This window comes from Lingula anatina, chromosome 6, assembly GCF_051362555.1.
Source record: "Lingula anatina isolate TDL-2025a chromosome 6, LinAna3.0, whole genome shotgun sequence".
In the NCBI taxonomy this organism is placed as follows: domain Eukaryota; kingdom Metazoa; phylum Brachiopoda; class Lingulata; order Lingulida; family Lingulidae; genus Lingula; species Lingula anatina.
The window spans coordinates 1,296,732-1,317,595 of NC_141772.1; the positions used below are offsets into that span (position 1 = coordinate 1,296,732).

At 37.0% G+C, this 20,864-nt stretch overlaps 1 protein-coding gene and 2 long non-coding RNA genes across 6 annotated transcripts; all 3 read right to left on the bottom strand.

Moving 5' to 3' along the window:
- Positions 1-246: 246 nt before the first annotated feature.
- Positions 247-3,024, bottom strand: LOC147760964 (uncharacterized). 2 transcript variants are annotated; one of them, XR_015335047.1, is made up of 3 exons: positions 2,795-3,022; positions 1,304-1,396; positions 247-895 (listed from the first exon to the last, which is right to left on the bottom strand). It is a non-coding gene; the product is annotated as an uncharacterized LOC147760964 (long non-coding RNA). The 2 variants fall into 2 exon arrangements; XR_015335048.1 differs by lacking the exon at positions 247-895 and adding an exon at positions 1,142-1,193 and having other exon boundaries at positions 2,795-3,024.
- A 702-nt stretch (positions 3,025-3,726) lies between these two features.
- On the bottom strand, positions 3,727-6,967 carry LOC106171855 (uncharacterized). Of its 3 annotated transcripts, XR_015335293.1 has the most exons (4): positions 6,825-6,967; positions 6,275-6,348; positions 5,962-6,064; positions 3,727-4,901 (listed from the first exon to the last, which is right to left on the bottom strand). It is a non-coding gene; the product is annotated as an uncharacterized LOC106171855 (long non-coding RNA). The 3 variants fall into 3 exon arrangements; XR_015335294.1 differs by lacking the exon at positions 6,275-6,348; XR_015335292.1 differs by lacking the exon at positions 5,962-6,064.
- Positions 6,968-15,246: 8,279 nt separating this feature from the next.
- On the bottom strand, positions 15,247-20,632 carry LOC106162429 (malignant fibrous histiocytoma-amplified sequence 1 homolog). The gene is made up of 4 exons (XM_087015083.1): positions 17,515-20,632; positions 16,327-17,077; positions 15,782-16,051; positions 15,247-15,345 (listed from the first exon to the last, which is right to left on the bottom strand). The coding sequence occupies exons 1-2, from the start codon at positions 20,630-20,632 to the stop codon at positions 16,788-16,790; spliced, it is 3,408 nt and encodes a 1,135-aa protein (XP_086871209.1). The 3' UTR covers positions 15,247-15,345; positions 15,782-16,051; positions 16,327-16,787.
- Between the last annotated feature and the right edge of the window lie 232 nt (positions 20,633-20,864).

A 20,864-nucleotide genomic window follows, 5' to 3' on the forward strand; every position in this document is an offset into this window, starting at 1 on the left:
ATTTATGTACAAAATATATCAGAAATTTTAGTATTAATTGAGCTTTTTAAAGTGAAACAAATAAAGATGAGAATTTTTAATTTCAAACTATTATTTACTATATTAACTTAAAATATCTTTTAAGTCAACTTTATACTCAAGCATCATGATAGTAGCATCTGTGAGTAAAACCATTTTGTTATATCAATAGAAGAACAAAAACAAAATTTTACACATAAGCAGTAATTAATGAAGTCATAAGAATGATTAAGTTGCTATAGTTTTCCAGTTTTATGCAGTCTATGTTGGCATTTTTTTCAACCGTGCAAATAGAAATAATTATATTCTTTTTTATCTGACTTGCTGATACCAGTCTGTGCCAGATACTATTCCACTCACAGGCCAGCAAGGTCTGAGAATCTAATGGGCTGGATGAAAAAAAAAACCCTAGAAGTTAAAGTGGCTAATTCTTACAAATAGGATAAAAAACATGGGATTTTCAAAAGGTAATTATAAGTAAAGACAACACTTAGTAAGAACATTTATAAAATGAACTGGAGTACATGTTACAGCTGAAAAAATTAACTGCTTTAAAGAAATTTCACTGAAACAGTCCAAATTTTACTTGCAATCAAGTAGACTGTTATACCATGGCACTCAACAAATTATATATAGGTTTTGAATTTTTTTCCACGTGACAGTAACATAAAATTTATGTCAACTTTTGAAATGTATAGAATCAGTAAGGTGACTGAAAATATTTTAAAATGTCATGAAGGAGCACTATTAATTTAATGCAATCTCTGTTGGCCAGTCTTATCCAGTTTCTTCTCTAAAAAGGACAACTCAAGTGAGAATTTCTTCAGGACCTTTTCTTCTGCTTGCCAATGCCATGCCACTCAGAAAAGAGAGAAACCTGTAGGTTAGAAAAAACAAACATTATAATAGCATTATGAACTACTAGTATCCATGTAGACATTATGGAATTACGCAGTGAAGTTTAATGTATCTTGTTATGACTTGACTGAAATAATGTTCACCACATAAATGAACAATTTACAACTAAATTTATATAGAATATCAAGATTCATGATCACAAGCTAATAACTCCAAGAAATTGAAAGAAATTGTACTTTTTACAAGAAATTATTTAAATCCGCCCTGGTTCCTACTCTTCTGACAGGACAAAAAGAGGATTTCAGAGAGGCCGGTTGCTAAAAGGAAAATGCCCAAGGTTGTTGTATTTTGAAAAAAAATTAAAAAAAGGGTACTGTTGTTAGTGAATGTTTAATGCATCGTAGGCATTATGAGAAAAGTAACTTACCCCAGACACGCTGACCTCCTTTTTTCATTGACATTTTTTAATTTTTTCCAGCCTGACCATAATTCATACATTCAATGCAGCCTTCTCCCATATCTATAATAGAAGGGAAAAAAAACTTGAGCAGTGTTAAGATAAGCATGTAAAATTCATTATCAATTTTGAGAGAATTTCTGTTTCAACACTGCAAGATGAAATATTTACTTTCAAGTAATGAATAAACCTTAATAGAGTTCTATTCTTTTGTAACCACTAAGGCAAAGCTTCTTTCTTAAAATGAACTGAAACATCCAAGCTAGCCACCTAACATGCCAAAGTAGTGAAGTATAATTAAAGTAGAGAAGCAAGTACCCTTAATTATAGAGGTGTCTTACACAATAAGGTGTGTCTTACACACCTTGACCCAAAGGGAGATGTGTAGTGAGATAACAGGTAGAGTAATTGGTGGAGCCTAGGTGAACTTAAAACCTTAAGACTTTAAATTAAGACAGCACCAGGATTCATGTGTTCTTTTTTCAAAGGTTTAATATGAATTAAAACATATATATGTAAAAGGAAGACTAAATAAGTTTAAAATAACTATACCAAAGATACTGGACCGCCATGATGGAAAATGCTGGGTGGAGGCAAAACTTTTCCAGTCAAAATAACTGAGCACCTGACTTTAACAACAAAGTTACCACTCCAAAGCCACCCATCATGGTGAGAAGAAAAATGATGACCAACTGTCATGATAAGTCTTTTTAGTTTTAAACACGAAAAAGGTAAAGGCCAAAATGGTACATTTACCCATAACACTAGAGTAAAAAATTGATATTCTGAACAAATCAGGTTATTTTTTTCAAGAAATATTGGAGCAATACCCATGCAATATATACATCGCCACGACCAAGATGTTCAAGAATCTAAACACACCAAATGTTTTTATAATCTTGCATTTGAAAAGTACAAAAAGCGGTAAGGCTTTTGGCCGTAACAAGCGTAACACTTTTTGATCGGAACTCATGAAAATTGTCAATTGTCGTATCCAAGCTAGACCACATGTAAAATCGCAAAAAAAAAACCAATACTGCTCAAGCAAGTGTGTTGCACACATAACAATTAGTTAAATTTTATGACTGTCATGTGACACAAGTTTCAAAAAGTAGGAGGAAAATGTCTTTTGGAGTAATTTTTTTTTGAAATATTAACAAGATGGCGGCTTAAGCATCTGCTTGTTATTCGGCTACTGAAAGTGCACCTAAGTTTTATTCTTTGCTATTGCCACAAATTACTTAACAATTGCAACTGTATAAAGACCAAACTTTCTTCATCTGATACTATATTTATAGGCACTTGTTATGAGTGGGAAATATTTTTCGTGCAATATTTATGCTCCACACACCACCTCGCGAGATCAACGTGTAGCTGGACACTTACACAGTGAGACCCTACGACATAAAAGTTGCAATTTATCTTCATATTTCGTGTAGTTATGCATTTAAAAGCACTTACCTGTTTTTTGAAAACCTTGTCCAACGTAATATCATATAAATTCTGTATTTCTCTCATTTTTTAGAAACTTGGGACTCCGTTTCTGTGTCTGTCCTCAAAAATCAACAGACGAAGGCACAGATACTAACAAACGAGATTTAAACGAGAGTAGCAATTAAGCGTAACAGAGATAGGCATCTATTGTTCTCTGGGTTCTATTCATTCCGACCAATGAGAGACCGTAATACGGGCTCCGCCCCCATGCGTGTAATCTCCTTCTGTTATAACTCCTTGGTGTGACAGAGTGTATACCGAAGATAACACCGAAGATAATTAGCAATGTAAGTAATAACTTTTGTATTTTAATACAATATTGTGTTCTTTAAGCGTAAATTTTAGGAGTGAGAGGCTCATTCATGATATGATATGTCCTTGAATACAATGGTCGTCTGACGCCGATTGTTTTTCCGTTTATCCCTCAATGTCTACGTACGGTTTTCGAGAAATCTGTGAACTAAATGTCGTTATCCAAGCTGTTAAATAAAATAATAGAATATTCATATATATAAATATTACATACTTAGTTATCCCCTTTTCATTTTATGCATTTGTACATGCAAAATAGGAACATGTTTAATAGAAAAAAATGGAAATATCAAAGTCATACTTGGAGTTGTGCCATACCACCAGAGGATCATTGCAACACTAAACTAGATCAGTTATAGCTGGTTATTACTCCTGGAGATATAGCTTCAACATATAATTAAGATATACCTGACTATGTAGGACTGATAATAATAATTTATTAGAAATGTAAATATCTATTCTGTTCTTTTCAAGGGTGTCAGGAAGGAGTTTCTGTTGTGTTGTTCTATGCAGTGCCTCTTCACAGAAGTGCAAGGGTCTTTCTTTCCACAGCTTGCCTAAGGTAAAATTGAAGCAACACAAAATAATGATCAAGCAAACCATTTTATTATTACCTCTCTTCCACCTTTCCCCAAGTGAATAACTATCTTCTTTCACAATAATTATAAATAAAACGACAATTCATGATATCTCATAATGTTCAATATTTTACACCTTCATATGCCTATATGCTAGCTTTTTGATTCCACAAAGAAACTCCCATTTCCAAGGCAAGTACAAGAATTAAGATGGTACATGTATCTTTTCATATCCACTGGGGTGTCTGAGGTTTCAGACAAATGGAGAAGTCAGCTGATACACTGCATCAACAGATGTGACGGCTACTTCAATCCAGAGAAAGTCAAGATCTGTTCCAGGTATTTTGAAGCACTGTTTCATTAAATGTATGTGTACATTCAGGCTGTATAATTGAGGGCTGAATATTATCCCATGAAAGTTTATTGAAGCTGATTGAATTGAATTAACATCCCTTTCACCCCCTTATTACAACTTCAATTCAACATTGCTGTTTGCTGAACAAATGAGGACTTATGTCTCTGTTTCATAGCTTTATTTTTTACATCAGACATTTAGCAGTGCACACATGTATGGTGAAACTGATTGCAGTTACATACACACTGAGACTATCCTTACTTTAAAATAGAAACTAAGGATTAAAGAAATGTGTACAAAAACGGCTGAATTTGTACATTTAGCATGATATGTAGAACTAAAATGGCAATCTGGAATAACAGAATTAGAGCAACATGCATTGGAAAAAAATGTATCTGTATTGGAAAGGTGTCCCTAATATTGTTCCATTTCCACTAACATAGACTTTGCATTTGTAGTGATAGGTGCAAGTCTGCCTTGTGACTTAGCAACCTGTTGTGTCTGCTTCTGGCTGTGTACTGTTATCTCTGGGTTGACTCTGTTCTTTATGCTTATCACTTCCTCTACATATATGTTTCAGTTTGCTGACTACAAAAACCACCATGCACTATTTGGGCTGATGACATGTGCATCCAGGACTTTACTGAAGATATCAAGTGTCAACCACACTGAGTTAGTGATCTTCTGTGACTGCTATAATGGCTGTCATTCTGGTTGTAGCAGTGAAGAAAGCTGACTGGAATGCCTCTCTGTTCAGCCTGGAGACCTTGGGACTTCTTTACCAAACAGGGAGATATGCATTGTCCCAAAAGTTTGCAGATATCTGAAACTAAATTAGAACTGTGTGTTAGTCATGCACATTTCTAAAGTACTAATGGCAGAGTACAACTAATTCTGTCTGACTCCAGCTTTTGATGTATCCAAGAATATTGCTGTTTGAGAAATCAGTATCAATACTACGTCTTTATTTTTAACTATGACTATGTGAAACATTGGTTTTTAAATATTATAGAATAACCCATGGCATAACATGAACAAGAGCTGTTAATAAATCGAGTATGTAGGCAAGGAAAAGTTACCATCATTATAAACAAGTTGAAATACTGTTGTGATAATGTTCAACCCCATCTTGCATTTATACGTTTTAATAAAATTATTGCACCAATAGTATTCTATGGGTCACATGTATGAGGCTTCAAACTGTGTGAACCGGTGCTGATATTATTTTGAAGGAAAATTTAAGGTGTAAAATCAAGCACTTCCAAATTAGCTAACTTAGGTGATTGCATCAAATAACCCATGGTTTGCAGCTAGGAGTAAAAAAAAAAAAATAATAATAATTAAATAAATAAAAAAACTGAAAAATAATAAAATAAAAAAATATGGAATAAACTGAGGAAAATATAACAAACTATTAAATGCTCTTGAAGTTAGATGAGGTATGATGTATTACATTGAAAACAAGCAAAAACATTTTTATATAGTTTTGGAAGTGTGTGGTATAATTAAGGCACAGGAAATGGATTCCTTGAACATTAGACTGAAAGATACCATGTTCAAAAGTGTATTAAATAATTGCAAAATACCTCTAAACTGAATTATTGCATTTTCTAAATGTTTCAGCAGAAGATGCTTTACGTATTTGTATCTGATTTCTCTAAATTTCACCATTCTAATCATATACTGATGATTGATAAAGGTACACACGAAAATATTTCATACAAATATAAAACTATTTTATATGCAGATCAAGAGTAATCATTTGCTATTGTTATTATGTATGCAGTAACAGCTGTTATTGCTACTATAACTGATACATAATTGGTACTTTGTAATTTTGATAAAAGCCTTGAAATACTGAAATAAATATATGTTCTTTAACAATGTACCTTTTGAAGTGTCCTTTTGCATATTTATAGCTGCTGTATGTCAACAAAATGCTGGATGCAGCTTTTCCAGGGATTGCTCCACTAATTGTGAGAATTCAGTCACCTGAAGTAGTAAATTTACAAAAGCACTGTCAACAAATTATTTTTGTATTTAGATCATGTTTCTTTATTAATGTAAATGCATAATATTAATGAAAAGGAATGTACTGTACCAATTTCCATGTAACTATACAATGTTTAAGCCATATAAAAATGTTCTCAAACAAAAAAAAAATGTTAAGAAAGATGATTATTTTTATTTATTGCAACATACCAGGGTGATGCTACTGGTTGTGTGGTGCTCTGTACGGCGAATTGCAGCATACTGAATCTCTCTTCAAAATCATTCTGTAAACAGAAAATTTACTTAAAAATTTGGAAAAAATAACTTACAACAAATCCTAAATTTTAATGACAATGAATGTGAGTAGGATTTAACTTAATGAGGTGATTTAATATCGGTAGAAAAAATTATTGGGTCGCCTTTTCCTTGGCAGGAAAATTGCTGGCAGGCTTGTATTAGTTGTAAACAAAAGCATTAAAATAAATATCAAATTCCCTAGTTAAGGGACAGAATTCTATTCTAGCTTTTTTCAAGTATGATGTGCAGTCAAACTACAGTTCACGGCTGGTTGTAGACTATTCGGACTAATATTCCCTTGCTGTGGTACTAAAATATCATAACTTGATCACGACATGGAAAGTAAAACTCTGCCGCCTGTCCACCGTCTCCACGTGCTTTGTGTGAGATCGCTCGATTATCGTCGATTTTATCCACATGCTGCAATCCAGCTTCGTTTAATCAAGCTAAGAGACAGACTTACCTCCAATAATGTCAACTTCGAGGCCATTATTAATCAAATTGAACCAAAAATCTGTCAAAATGACGCTCAATTGTCTTAGCACGCCTGCTCCCCATTCACATGTAGTGCAACGAAAGTTGACCGGAAGTAAAACTACCCAACTCTCGCCCAACTCTTGTGGTCACAAGCTCATAACACAGAGGGCAATACAAATCTCGCGGGAGGTTGCATTCCATTTCTCTACTTCTATGCTGACACCAAGCGTCAAACAGTCGACTAATCATATATCGACGCTCAACATAATTTGGATGGTATGATCCGTAAAAATTGTCAGTTTTAGAGAAAATAACATGCATTCATGAACATTAAATAAATGCATAGCCCTTTTCAAATTGTCGACCTTTGCACAAATACAACGTCAAATTTTTATTTATCATATTGATTACGATATCACGATTAAGAAAATGTTTGCTACAAGTAATATTTTCTGAAAGATCAATTTACTACATGTTTTATAATACCAGATATGCATCACAAGACCTGCGACTGTTTAAACAGTGAATCAAGAAGTGAACCAAAGGTAATATGCTACCCTCTACCACTACCACAGACTGATTTTTCAACAGATATTCACAGATATGTCTTTGGTTAAATCTATACACTTTCCTGTACTGTCAACCGAGAATTTCTATACTGAATTGCAATCACTTATCTGGCTTTTATTATCAGTATGGAGCACTAGTATTATTGTAACCTATATTTAAATTATTTATATTTAATATATATATAATATTTATATTTGTAACCTATTATTGTAACGAATACTGAAAAGCACATTGATAACCCAAATTAAATAGCCCTCTAATCGATTCTAAGTTGGCCCATTTTGACTTGTACTGACAATTTTATTCAAAATTTGTCCACAACTTTTTGTGTCAGGATGTTAACTAACAAACCAACAAAGGAAAAAATTAAAATTTGTTGGCAGAGTTTATTGCGTCCACACAACTATTTGAGATGAACAGTAAACTGCTCCAATATAAAAACTCAACATTAATAAAAAACATAAAATTACTTCACAACAATTAAAATCGTAAGATATCCATGTGTGGATTGATAAACCACAGTAGTACCCAATGCCATTTTTATTACATTTCACGATCTTACCCAAAGTTACATGTAAAAATGCCACTCCGCTGCCACCATCACAATAAACACCAGGGCCCGGTTTCATCAAGGCTGGACAGCCCTATCCTATGGATAAAAATGGCCGCTATCCTCTGGGGGCCGTAGCGATAGTCCGAAGGTTCAATAGTCCGAAGGTTCATTGGTCCGAATGTTCACTATACAGTAGAACCTTCGGACCAATGAACCCTTGATTAAAAAATCGATGAAAATGGTACCATTTTTCGGACCAATGAACCTTCGGACCAATGAACCTTCGGACTATCGAGACGCCCCCATCCTCTGGATAGAGCTATCCAGAGGACAGTGCATTTCATCAACAGAGGATAGCGTTATCCAGGGGATAAATCAGCTTATCCAGAGGATAAAATTGTCCGCCCGAAATAGGTGGGATAAATCTGCTATCATGCTATCAAATCGTCAAAAATGTCGAACCTGCTTGCTTTGGGGGTAAATCCTATGAGATTTCACAGGCGTAGAATGATTAGAAAGAGAATTTTAGAAGATGTGTGTTTGCTTTTGATGCTTTAAGTGATGCTGAATCAATAGATTACATAACAGACTTTATCAAAGTTGACATGGCGCCTGCTACGAACAGAACCCATGCAATATCCGTGAGAGACCAATTATCTTTAATTTTACTAAAACAAGCATGCCAAGGCGGCCATTTTGTTGGAAAGTATGTCACGACCTTGCCCTTCTACTGCAGTAAACATTGCATGAGGCACAGCTGATGCAATGTGATGTGTTTTTGACACTGGCACTTAAATATCCTGTAGATGTTTTCCCCATTATTTTAATGAATGTGCCATCTTGAAATATACTTAGAATATTGTTTATCGTGGGTAATTTATTTTCCAAATATGGTATAGATCACTTTTTGGTTAGCAACTATCCAGCCCGGGAGCCACCGGCTGATTTGACGGTTATTTTGGAAAATATTAGATTTGGCCTCGTTTTCAAAACGTGGAGTGGTAGCCCCAAAAAAATTTGGCGGGAGACGAAGGCATAGAGACAGGTAAGTTGTACATGTGTTTGTGGAATGAACAGTAGATTTAAATACTAATGAATTTGACGGGACAATACAGTATATGCTTAAGTTACATTTTATACACCGAATAAGTCTTCGTGTATCGATTTCACTGAGTATTCTCTAAAGTTACTGGCGATTAGCAAAATGGCCGCACACAAAACGTCATTGTAAACATTGACTTTTGAACTGTGCCAAATGCAGCTTAAGGGTTTTTTTCTTTATCTGTTCCTGTTTTTTCATAGTTTGGCAATATTTTTTGAACATATCAAATTTTTATGATGTGCGATGGCTTGTAATTTGTAGAATTTCAACATTTCCAACAAGCTGTATATTCACCGTGCCGGGTACCTATCATTTAGTTGATCGAGTGATGGCAGTGGCTTTCTGGTCTCATGCATGGAATGAGTGTCACCGTATAAGTGAAATGTTTGAATCTTGGCTTCTCATGCAACTTCTTCGTGTTTTAATGTGAAAAAGATGAAGTGGATTGCGAAATAACATTGTCATCCAACCTGCATACACGTATACTGAGTACGTATGTGCATATCGTGGTGTACCAATACTTGTTTGCAAAGCGGTTTACCTATTTCAAAGATTGCAATAAATTATGATTAATTTCAGTGTGTATGTGTGTGAGCAATTGATAAATGTAGTTAGAATTTTTTTAATGATATTCTTTTAAAAACTCTATTATTTATTCTAGGCTTGAATAGCATGAATGGGACCAGGATTATTCCTTTTGCCGTGCAATTATCATAACAAAAGCGCCCATCATTTCCAAATGCTGTGTGGCAATGAACACCAAAACCTCTGGGATACTTCTAAGGGATGAAAAATATGTGCTCTTGCTAATATAAATAGTTATTGGTTATCAGTACATAGAAATGCAGTTTGTGAAATCATTTTAGGTTTTAACCACATGAAGTTAGTTAAAAGTGTATGTACAACTAAGTTAACAATACATTGTTTTATTTTTACTGTGCAGGTTTTTTTTATATATGTGTAGCTTATAGATAATATCTACTTATCAGAATACAAGTAAAACAAGTTTATTCAAATGCAAATATGGATTGATACCTGGTATCACTGAAAGAAAATTAACATGACAACTTTGGGAAAATTTATGAAATTATATTATTTGTAAAAATTCTGGTCCACTGTGTAAAGGGAAATTGTGTGTTGGATGGTTAAATATACCTTGTATATAAATGTGTACCAATCAAGTAAAGTAGCATTGAATTATCACCTACTGGGTAATTAATGTACAATGTAATGTAAAATAACTATTTTGCAATGTACATGTCTCACTGGTAAAATATTTCAGGCTAGTTGAATTTTATGTAAAATTAAAATAAAATATATACATTGTAGCAATGTGATTAAATGTAAATTGTCTTTCATTGTTATTTTTCATATTTAATGAAAGGAATACCCTCATCAGTTGGCCTCATGTAATACAAAGGTTTATCTACAATGAAAAAAATGTTAAAATTCATTTGTATTAGCACCGTGGTAAGTTCCAAGAAAAAAATTATTTCATTGTCCCCAATACCCAGTTGCTCTATATAAGTAATACTGTGTGAAGGAATAACTAAAACGAGACTGAAGCTCATGAGAAAACACTAAGTCAAAGCGAGGCTTATATGCGGATATCGTAAGTGAGAGTTTTCAGGCTGACATGGCCGTGAATTGATTTGTGCCATTCACAGCTTAAGGCAAAGTTCTTTACATGCTTACATTGACAGAAAGCTGAATAAAATTTCCACAACTTGTAGTAATTTCAAGTTGTGCGGAGGCCTCTATAGGTACAAAAATCAAAATCAAAAACGAACTTCCGTAATAGCTTTAATAAAATTTCGATTTCAAACTCATTTTTCAACATTAAATATGCTGCAGATCAACTTTTGGGTCATCTCACATTATTCGAAATTTATTTCTCAATATGACAATGTACATATTGTAACCCCAAGTACGTTAATAGCCGAGATAATACACCGTTTATGACACCCTATAAATCTCAAAAAATATTGCCCAATTCAAATCCTCGAATTTCCGGTTTGTTTAATAGCCACCTAGCGGCAGACCAGTGGCTCCCGGGCTGATCATGGCTTTTATAATGTTTATAGCAACCAACTGCATTATGGGAATGTCTTTTTCTAAATATGGTATTGGATAAATTTTTATCCACTGGATTACTATCATGCTGTTTATCCAGCCTTTGTGAAACACAAATTTAAACAGAGGATAACTATACAGAGGATAAGAAATGTATACCTTGGATAGTGTTATCCATAGGATAGCCTATCCAGCCTTGATGAAACCGGGCCCAAAATTCTAACATTACCGACATGACTGTTTGCTTGGTTCTGCTTCGGGGTTGATATCGTGGACATTCCATTAAATGGCGTCACGGAGGTGTGGTTGGCGGGGTACATCGTGCAGGCGGAGAACGATCCTAAGCGTATGCCCACTGGCCTTTCGGATATCTCCAACTGAACGTACTGCAGGGCATTTTCCATCTTTGCTTGTACTTGGAGGAAAAGGTCGCGGCCTTCCTCGTAGTCGGCCAGTCTTACGTGAAGAGTGACTATTGCTTTAACGACAAAGATGATGGATGTGTTGTCAGGGCCGTATTTCTGACTGCAGGTAGAAAAAAGTGCCTGCGCAGCCGTCAGAACTGTTTCCAAATGACGATTACCTCTGATACCTTTACAGCCATCCCTGGGTGTTGGAACTCAGCCACATGGTTCATAATGAAAGGAAACGATCGACCGTACGATAGTGAGATTATAAAAAAGGGCGCGGCAGTCCTGGACATCCGGAACAAAACCAGGGGGGCACACTAGGTGCTGATCTACAGGCTGAAAAAAGGCACGTGTTTAGTTCTACATGCTTCTTTTTACGATTTAGGGCGACAGGTTACATCTGTGAAGTCGGGGTAAAATGATGACAATGCAGAATAATTACATCAGAATGACAAATGACAAACGAGGGTAAAATTAACCAAGTAAAAATATCCAATTTTATAAAGATGTAATTTTCATCTAATTCTTAGCATGATTATGACTACTGCAGCTCTTTTTCTCACCCTTGTCATGACGTCATCACTCTGTTACTTGTCTTGGTCTCCCAGGTACAACAGGGCGCGGAGAGAAAGACTGAAGAATCTTACTGGTGACGGTGTGAAATTCTGATCCGAATATAACATTTTAATTTTGTGAATTAATTAGAGAACGCGTCAGCTTGGCAAACTTTATGGTATTGAAGCCAGATAGCCTTAAAATTTTGGATATTTGCAATTACCTAGCTCCTGGTTGTAGTTACAGTCAATTTCTTAGGGCGTTTAAGTACAAAGAATCCAAGGGGTTCTTTCCGTACGAGTGGATGGACTCCTTGGATAAACACGAATGCCCACATCACCCACCCCTAGAAGCATTTTACTCCAACTTGAAACAAATCGGAATAAGCGAGGCAGATGACGCCTTGTGTCAACGCGTGTGGAAACGATGGGCGAATCCTTTGTTTGGTATAATAACAAAGACGTTGAGCCGATGCTGGAATCGGTGGCTAAAATATACTCCTTTTACGAAGAAAGGGGTATCATAAGTTTAAAGATGGTATTTGCGTATCAGGCTCAACATTGAAATACCTGTTTCAAAATGTAGGGGACGCCTCGTTGATGACAAAAACAGTGATCTTCACTACCTTTAGAAAAATGCCATAGTGGGCGGTCCAAGCATCATCTTTCATTGTACCACGAAAGGAATAAGACCTTTCTTCGAAAGGCGACTTCAAACACACCCAAGCTCTGCAAGAAAATCATTGATTACGCTGCCTCTGCTTGTGGTGCTTGATGCAACCCATGCCAACCGGTACATTTATACGCAGACACGAAACCTCTGAGTATAAACGCGAGTATTCTCATCCACGGGCCAAGAGGCCACGATGTGGTTGGACTGGGTCGCTTATTCCGATGGTGTAAACATGTAAACATCCGGCATCAGTTCAACGGCACCGAAAAGCGTGTATAGTTATAAGCCTCGACTGCCTGTCGACATATTTTGCCGAAAACCGAAGGTCGTGTATCAGTACCACGGTTGCTATTTCCATGGCCACCGTTGTCATCTTAATAAAAAAAAGAGTCCCCCTATAAAGTTATGAATGACACCAAAAGAGTCCATATGACCTCATTGCGAATCGAAACAGAAGAAAGTGGCCAATTCATTAGAGAGCAAGGGTATAATTTGGTAGAAATATGGGAGTGATAGTTGAAAAAACTTCAACTTGAAAACAATTAAGTGCGTGCCGTTACAAACCGGTACACGCTTCCCACTGAAAGCAAATATAAACTGAATTTTGAAGATATTTTGCAAGCCATGAACAAAATGATTACGTATTGTTACGTCATAATTGCATAACACGTCCCCCAGAGTCCTCCAATGAAATACTAAACGTTTGGTCCATATATACTACTATAATATTATTACCTACAATAATGATCCACGTCACAAAAAAGTTTTACGTTACATTACTCTGGTGGGTCAAGGTATAACGTGATACGTCAAAAGTGTACAGGTGTATCACACGTTTGAGAAAGTGTTGAAACCTGAATTATTCTGCCAAAGAAATATTCACCTCGTGTAAGTGGTTTATTAACATCGCTGATGCAGATGCATATATCTTGTGATTTAAATGGTGAAATTTGTATTTTCTTTACAAAAGCACTTGGATAGACGGTAACAACTGTCACTGGCTAGGTGGCAGCTTTATGGCATTGTGCCAACGTGGGTATGCCAATGTAAATATTTTTGTTGGTATACCAACATTTGTCCATGTTGGCCCAACGTTGAAAATCCAAGGCAAACTAGATGCCAACCATGCCAACGTGATTTTGCTATCTAGGTTGGGCGTCCTTAGATATATTCTGACTCTTTTATATTTTTTCATCAGTTCTAAACCTTTCACCTTGTTCACCCAATTAAGACCATCTCCAGAAAAAGAAGCATATAATTAGCAATAAAGTTCTTTTTCAAACTACAGTAATGCACGGTTTGCATGGGCTGATAATAAGGAAGCCAGATGATCATTGTTTTTCCTTATAAGACGGATGGACAGGCGTTGAAGACAAGAAAGACTGACTGACACAACATGAGATTTTCTAATTCATATTTACATAAATTCACAGTCAAAGTAAATCTCAAAAAATCTATTAAACAACAAAATAATTTCAGTGAGTAAATTGATTTTGAGGGTAAAGGAACAAACAAACATTTCTTAATAAAAAGTGAAATAGTTTACTTTACTTTACCATCATGTCAAATTCGCTATATCAGGAGTCTTTGGGTGATCAAATTTATCTTTATATTGCAATAAGAATAACAAAATTTGCCCTGTCTATTATAAGAGGTATATTTTTATTTGTCATATTAAGTCAATCTTGTATTACTCCAATAAAAGCCATAATGCTGCACTTGCAATAACGCAAATAACAATTCTGGACCATCAAGCAACACATTTGCTTTAACAAAAACTGGCTTAAAATTCGTTTGTTTCGCAGGTGCAGGCTAAATGTAATTTTATTATTTTTTTTTGTAAACTTGTACAGATATGAACATTCAAAATAGAATCATACTAAATACAATGTCATTATTTTTCATCTTATGCGAGGAGCATCCGTTGACGTGAATGATACCAATTATATATGTACATACATTACTACTGATAACTTGTCTTTAAGAATAGCTTATTCAAACATTACGACAATCTCTCTCTTATCAATCAAGGTGACAGAGCATGATTCAGTTATTACAAAAAGGGTGCTTTAAGTATATATACACGATGGCAGCGTTCAGCACTATCAAAGTGTCTGTGATTGTGATTGTTTTCACTGGGGATGTCCCCAGAGTCTATATTATGATGTGAGCTGAGATGGCTGAGCTGAGGATGACTACTACTATTACTACTGGTATGGTGACTTGGTGACTTTGGAGAACTGGCACTGGATGTGTGATGATTGGGATGAACCTCAGATTCTGGATACAGATCTGGAAGGATTCACATTATACACATAAATACTAAGCTTTTATGGATTTAAGCATCATAGGTATAAAAATAACTGAACTTCTGCCAAAGACGCCCTAAAGTTATGGATTAATGATGGCACCACATAATCAAAATGTTGACTGAGCATTTTTATAATAATACACAAAGAAAGAAATTCATTGCCTTCATATGGTATTGGCAATGTGTGAGATGTGGTGTGAGAATTATGTCCAGGGACACATGGGTACTGTGGCAAGGAGGCAGTGTAGGGGGCAGGGGGCTCTGAAATTGAACACAAATATAAAGATGTGGTGTGAGAATTATGTCCAGGGACACATGGGTACTTTGGCAAGGAGGCAGTGTGTGTGTGTGTGTGTGTGTGGGGGGGGGGGGGGGGGGGGGTCAGGGGGCTCTGAAATTGAACACAAATATAAAGATGTGGTGTGAGAATTATATCCAGGCACACATGAGTACTGTGGCAAGGAGGCAAGGTTTAATTCAATATAATTCTCTTCTACAACAGTCCAAATTACAATATAATAATTATAATAATTAAAATGCAGGGTGTTTTCCAGTAAGAACAAACTATTTTCTTTAAATTAGACCTATCCATGTTCTATTAATCTAAACCAGTAACTTTACTGCTACATTTTCAAAACTGTTATTCATCTATAAAATTGGAATTGCTTAGAAAATGTCATCCATATGTAAAAAATACCTGGATTGTCTGTGGGTGACTTGGAGCAGTGATAACTATCTGCTGTTGATCTGGTGTGAGGCAGGGGGCTGGCGTTAAACCACTGCAGTGGCTGATGATTCATGGCCACTGGGCTTGGTGACCTGTCTCGGACCCCATTGTGATTGGCTAGTTTAGGATGAGGGTTAAAGGTTTGCAGAGAGTTCAGTCCAGTGCTGCTGGTGCTCCGTGTGCTGGGAGAGCTACTGTCTGACGCACTGCTTGGCAGAGATAAACGGTTGATACTGTGCTCTGTGGAAAACAGAAAAATAATATTTTATATCTCCACAGGATAACAGTTATTTTTTCTATTTTATTTTTTCCTATTGAAGATTGGCATCAATTTGTAATTTCAGCTCGCCTAGAATATACCTCACATGAAGTTTTAACCCTGAGGCTTGAATGGTCCTTATTGAGGCAGATAAAATATCAGATACATTTGGTTTAAATTGTCTGCACAACTTTTTACCAATTCTGAAAATGTGAAAATAGATTTAAAAAATCTTTTAAGTTGTCTCAGTACAAACCTGACTCTGCAGCCACCTGGTGTTCATCACAAGTCAGCGGCACTGACTGTTTTAGATCGTCATCCTCCACATCACTTGGAAAGATGGCTGCCGTGCACCCACATTCCGCCTTGGCGTACCGAGGTGTGACTGGAACATGGGTAATTTTGAGCTTTCATGTTCTTCGTCTGATGCATTATAAGGTCACCCAGTAAATTGTAGGTAAATGGATAATTCCCCAGTTCAATTGACCTTCAAATTTTAATCAGATTGCTTAACATCTGAGGACACATAACATGGCTGCCGCAAGTGGGGAACTCCATACAGTCTGTTCTTTTGACCACTTGGTCTATTGAAGGAGGACAGCTACTGTAGCTCACTTTGTCCACTTTCCCTGAGATGTTCAAATGATGAATAAAATGTCTTGTCCCCTTTAATTCTGTGAATTTCCAGGAAAGTTTGATTAGTCTAAGAAAGTCTGCTTACTGGATCAATTCAAGAAGATCAGTCTGTCCTTGCTCCTGAAGACATCGACACAGTGTAACATGTGCCTTGACAGGTTTCCTGGTTAGAATGTCCAGGAAGATGGCAGTTTTCTCTGGACATACCACCCGGGTAGTTGAGGTTTGGTCATGGTGTTGAGGAGGCTCTGTTCTCACCATTTCAGCTTCACGATGGGTGATGATGCCTTCATCGAGGAACTCATTTAGCATGTCCAGGAGACAGGGTTCTGTGATTTTTTCACAAAGACTTGGTTTTTCTTTATGTAGAACTGAAAACAATTAAATAGTTTTAACTTATTGACATATGCGCATATGATAGAAAAAAATTACCTGTTGTTATGTAAAAATAATAATTTTAGTGGATAAGTAATAACAGGGTTTTGACACGTAGGTAGAGGCAAGTGTATAAAAATACAAAAGATTTAGAAGAAAAAAAACCCACTGCTGTAAGAACATGTTTGTATGTTAACAAAGTGCAAAGAGATCCATGTATTGTGTGAACATTTTTACAAAAATACTTAGTACCAGAAGTCAATCATTGGGACATTGCTATTAATGCTAAAATGCTGCCATAAACGAAATGAACATATTATGAAACCCATCTATTGTGTGCTTTTTTCGGAGGGCAGTTTGGCCACTTTTGAGAAAAGAGCTGCACATGAATTAGTGAATCTTAGGGGTAATGTTATGATAGTACTGTGCTTACCTTCCTGCCAGCTCATGACCAGGTGTGGTGGGTAAACGAGGCCTGCAGGAATGGAGACGCCAGTATTGACACATGGCACTTGTCTTGGTTTGGAAGCAATGGTTTGTTCAAGTATCTCTCCAGGGAAGAGGGTTGGTGTTTTCGGACAACATCTTTTTCTCTTGGTTGGTGGTTCTTCTGCATTTTGGGCAGTGGATGAGGGGGGTTGTTGCTCACTGTTCTCACTCACACAGTGGGGACACACCAGGTACTTGTCATATGACAGCCCAGGCCAGTCCTCGTTAATGATCGCCATGAGGTCACTGTGGCCTTGCATGAGAACACGCCACATGTTGGAGAGATGTGTTCCACGGACAGCAATGCTGATAACCCAGTCTGGATCTTGGCTGACTGGATCAAGATTTGACTGGTTTTGTCCCCGTGTCAGCTGCATTTTGCATTCCTCAAGTTCCACATACACTCCATCCTTCCAATCAATTCGGATGGTCTTCATGAGTCCAAGATGCTTGTGCTGACGAACAGAAAATTTCTCATATAGGCCATCGGGACATTTGTATGGAAAGAGAACCTGCAGGGTTAGTTGCGTGGTGTCTGGGGGAACCTTGCTGGGCCATTTTGTGTCTAGCTCAGGTTGTCTTTCTTCACTAAGGAGCCATGGAAAGTGGAATGAGGTATTGGGTGGAAGGGTTTCACCTTCCTGGACTTGATAGCACAGCTCCAGTTTTATCATCATTTCTGTCATGACATCAACTTCACTGCTTGACAATTTGAAAGACTCACACAGGCAACTCATAGCTTGTTTAGAGACAATTCCTCTGCTGAAGATGTCTTCTTCTATTTCAGGTGCTTTCCTTACTGTAATCTTCATGGACCTCCGGAGCTTCTGTTTCACTTCACATTTATCATGAGTGAGGACTGCCTTGAGAACATTTACTAGAATCTCTGGCTTGTGGAAAACTACTTTCAACAGTGAAGGGCTTCTGTCATACCATATAATGTCTCCACGGTTGGCTAGGAAACTTAAGATGTCACAAATCATTCTTTCTACTTCCTCTGGATTTTTTTCTCTCCATGATGTAGGTGCTTTTTGCAGAATGAGGTCTTCAATCACTTCCCAGCTGAGTGTGTTTTCAGAGCCTTCACTTTTCTTGGTGCAGATATTCTTGGCTGCTTCCACCCACATTCCTGGTAGAACTTCAGCACTTGTCCTGGCAAAAGTAACAAGGTAGTCTCTCAGCTCTGGAATTCCTTTATAGGTTTTTGAACTCACTGTGAATATATGCTCATAGATGAGTTTCATCTGACCATGCAAGGTCTGCAGATGAGCCGCTTTGCTTTGGTAGGCCTGGCGGAGAGATGCTTGGGCTTTCGGTATTTCTTTTATTTTGCTCTCACATGTCTCCTTTTGTGCTTGATACCACTTTTTCTTTTTATCTGCATGGTTTTCAAGATGCCTCTTTATTGCAGAGCATTTTTTTTCTACTTGTGTGATTTCAACTTCATCAAGGTGAGTTCCAATTAGTGCTATTTGTATCCCTGGCATCTGTGCTTGCGCCTTGTCAATCCAATCTCCAATGTGCAGCTTAAAATGACCCTCATTTTCTGCATTATATTTAGACAGATCAAAAGTGATGAAAACCAAGCCGCTAGTGGAGATAAATATGGGATGTCCTATTCTATAGGCATCATGTCCACCAAAGTCATTGATATTGAAGGCAATATCTTCATCAGCCTCCCATGTTCCCTGCTCCACCACTCTTGTCCTGTCTGCCTTCTTTGTGAGGATTGATTGTCCAAGTTGCAATGTACGTGAAACGCTAGTTTTTCCTGCTTCTGTTTCACCAAGAAAGCTAACCTGTATTCTGCTTGACTGGATTGCCTTGGTGTCAGTTAATGCCTCAAAATACCTCTTGATGGCACCTAGCCCCCTTTTGGCAATATGTTTAGGTGGTTGCACCAGAGGATTATCTGTCACGTTTAGATTTGTTTCCATATTACAGATCTGACGTGGCAAATGAGTGATGTTATTGGATTCCAGTTTAAGTATCTGAAGTTTAGTCATTTTTGTGATGTCCTCTGGTACGTCAGATAGCTTGTTGTTATCCAGGTACAGCTTCTCTAGATGAGTCAGGCCACACAGTGCTATGGGGAATGTAGTGTAGTCATTGTTATTGAGCCAGAATAGTTTAAGTCCCTTCATCTTGCTGATATCCACTGGTACGTCAGATAGCTGGTTGTGAGACAGGTCCAGCTTCTCCAGGTCAATCAAGCCACAAAGTGCTATGGGGAATTCATTAAACTTATTGTTATGAACCCAGAATATTCTAAGCCCCTTCATCTTGTTGATATCCACTGGTATGTCAGATAGCTGGTTGTCAACCAGGTCCAGCTCCTCTAGGTTAGTCAAGCCGCACAGTGCTTTGGGGAATGTAGTGAAGGCATTTTCATGGAGAAAGAATAATCTAAGCCCCTTCATCCTTCTGATAGCCTTTGGTATGTCAGATAGCTGGTTGAGAAACAGGTATAGCTTCTCTAAGTTAGTCAAGCCACATAGTTCTGTGGGGAACGCAGTGAAGGCATTGTTATCAAGGAATAGTATTCTAAGCCCCTTTAACTTAGTGATATCTCCTGGTATGTCAGATAGCTGATTGAAAGACAGGTGCAGCTCCTTTAGGTTAGTCAATCCACATAGTATTTTGGGGAATGTACTGAAGGCATTGTTATCGAGGAATAATATTCTAAGCCCCATTACCCTGGTGATATCCATCGGTATGTCAGATAGCTGGTTGTCTGACAGGTTCAGCTCCTCTAGGTTAGTTAAGCCACACAGTGCTATAGGGAATGTAGTGAAGGTATTGTGGGATAGGTCCAACACTGTGAGGTGTGGCAGGTTGGATATGGACTGTGGCATAGAAGATAACATGTTACGTGATGCATTGATCTTCTTAACATTTCTGCACCTGTCAATGGACTCTGGTAGGTTGTCTATATCAGCAGAATCTATATGAAGCTCAGTCCATTCCAGCACAGTGTCTGGTGTCTTGGACTGTTGAGACAACTGCAGCCTATGTAAGAGATCAAGACTCTCTCTTCCTGCTGTTACTTGTCTGTAAGCCATGTATCAAGAATCGAGCAGATGGAAAAAGCCTTACTGGTTTATCTTATAGATGATCACATGGCAAATGTGCAAATTGTTTTTGACTTCCTCCATTACTGCACATACATGTCTTTTATTGCTCTTTTCTTTATCTGAAATGGAAAAAGATGAAATTGGTAGTGTCAGGGACGATCCACCTAACCACTTCCTTTTTTGTTAACTCTCTAGAAAAGGAGCAGTTGTAAGCTCCAAC

What these genes read in the sequence shown, in the direction of transcription:
- LOC106162429 (XM_087015083.1), bottom strand. Translation starts at nt 20,632, where the DNA reads ATGGCTTACAGACAAGTAACAGCAGGAAGAGAGAGTCTTGATCTCTTA. An exon ending in GGTCATGAGCTGGCAGGAAG is followed by an intron (nt 17,078 to 17,514) that starts GTAAGCACAGTA and finishes AATTGTTTTCAG; the next exon opens with TTCTACATAAAGAAAAACCA.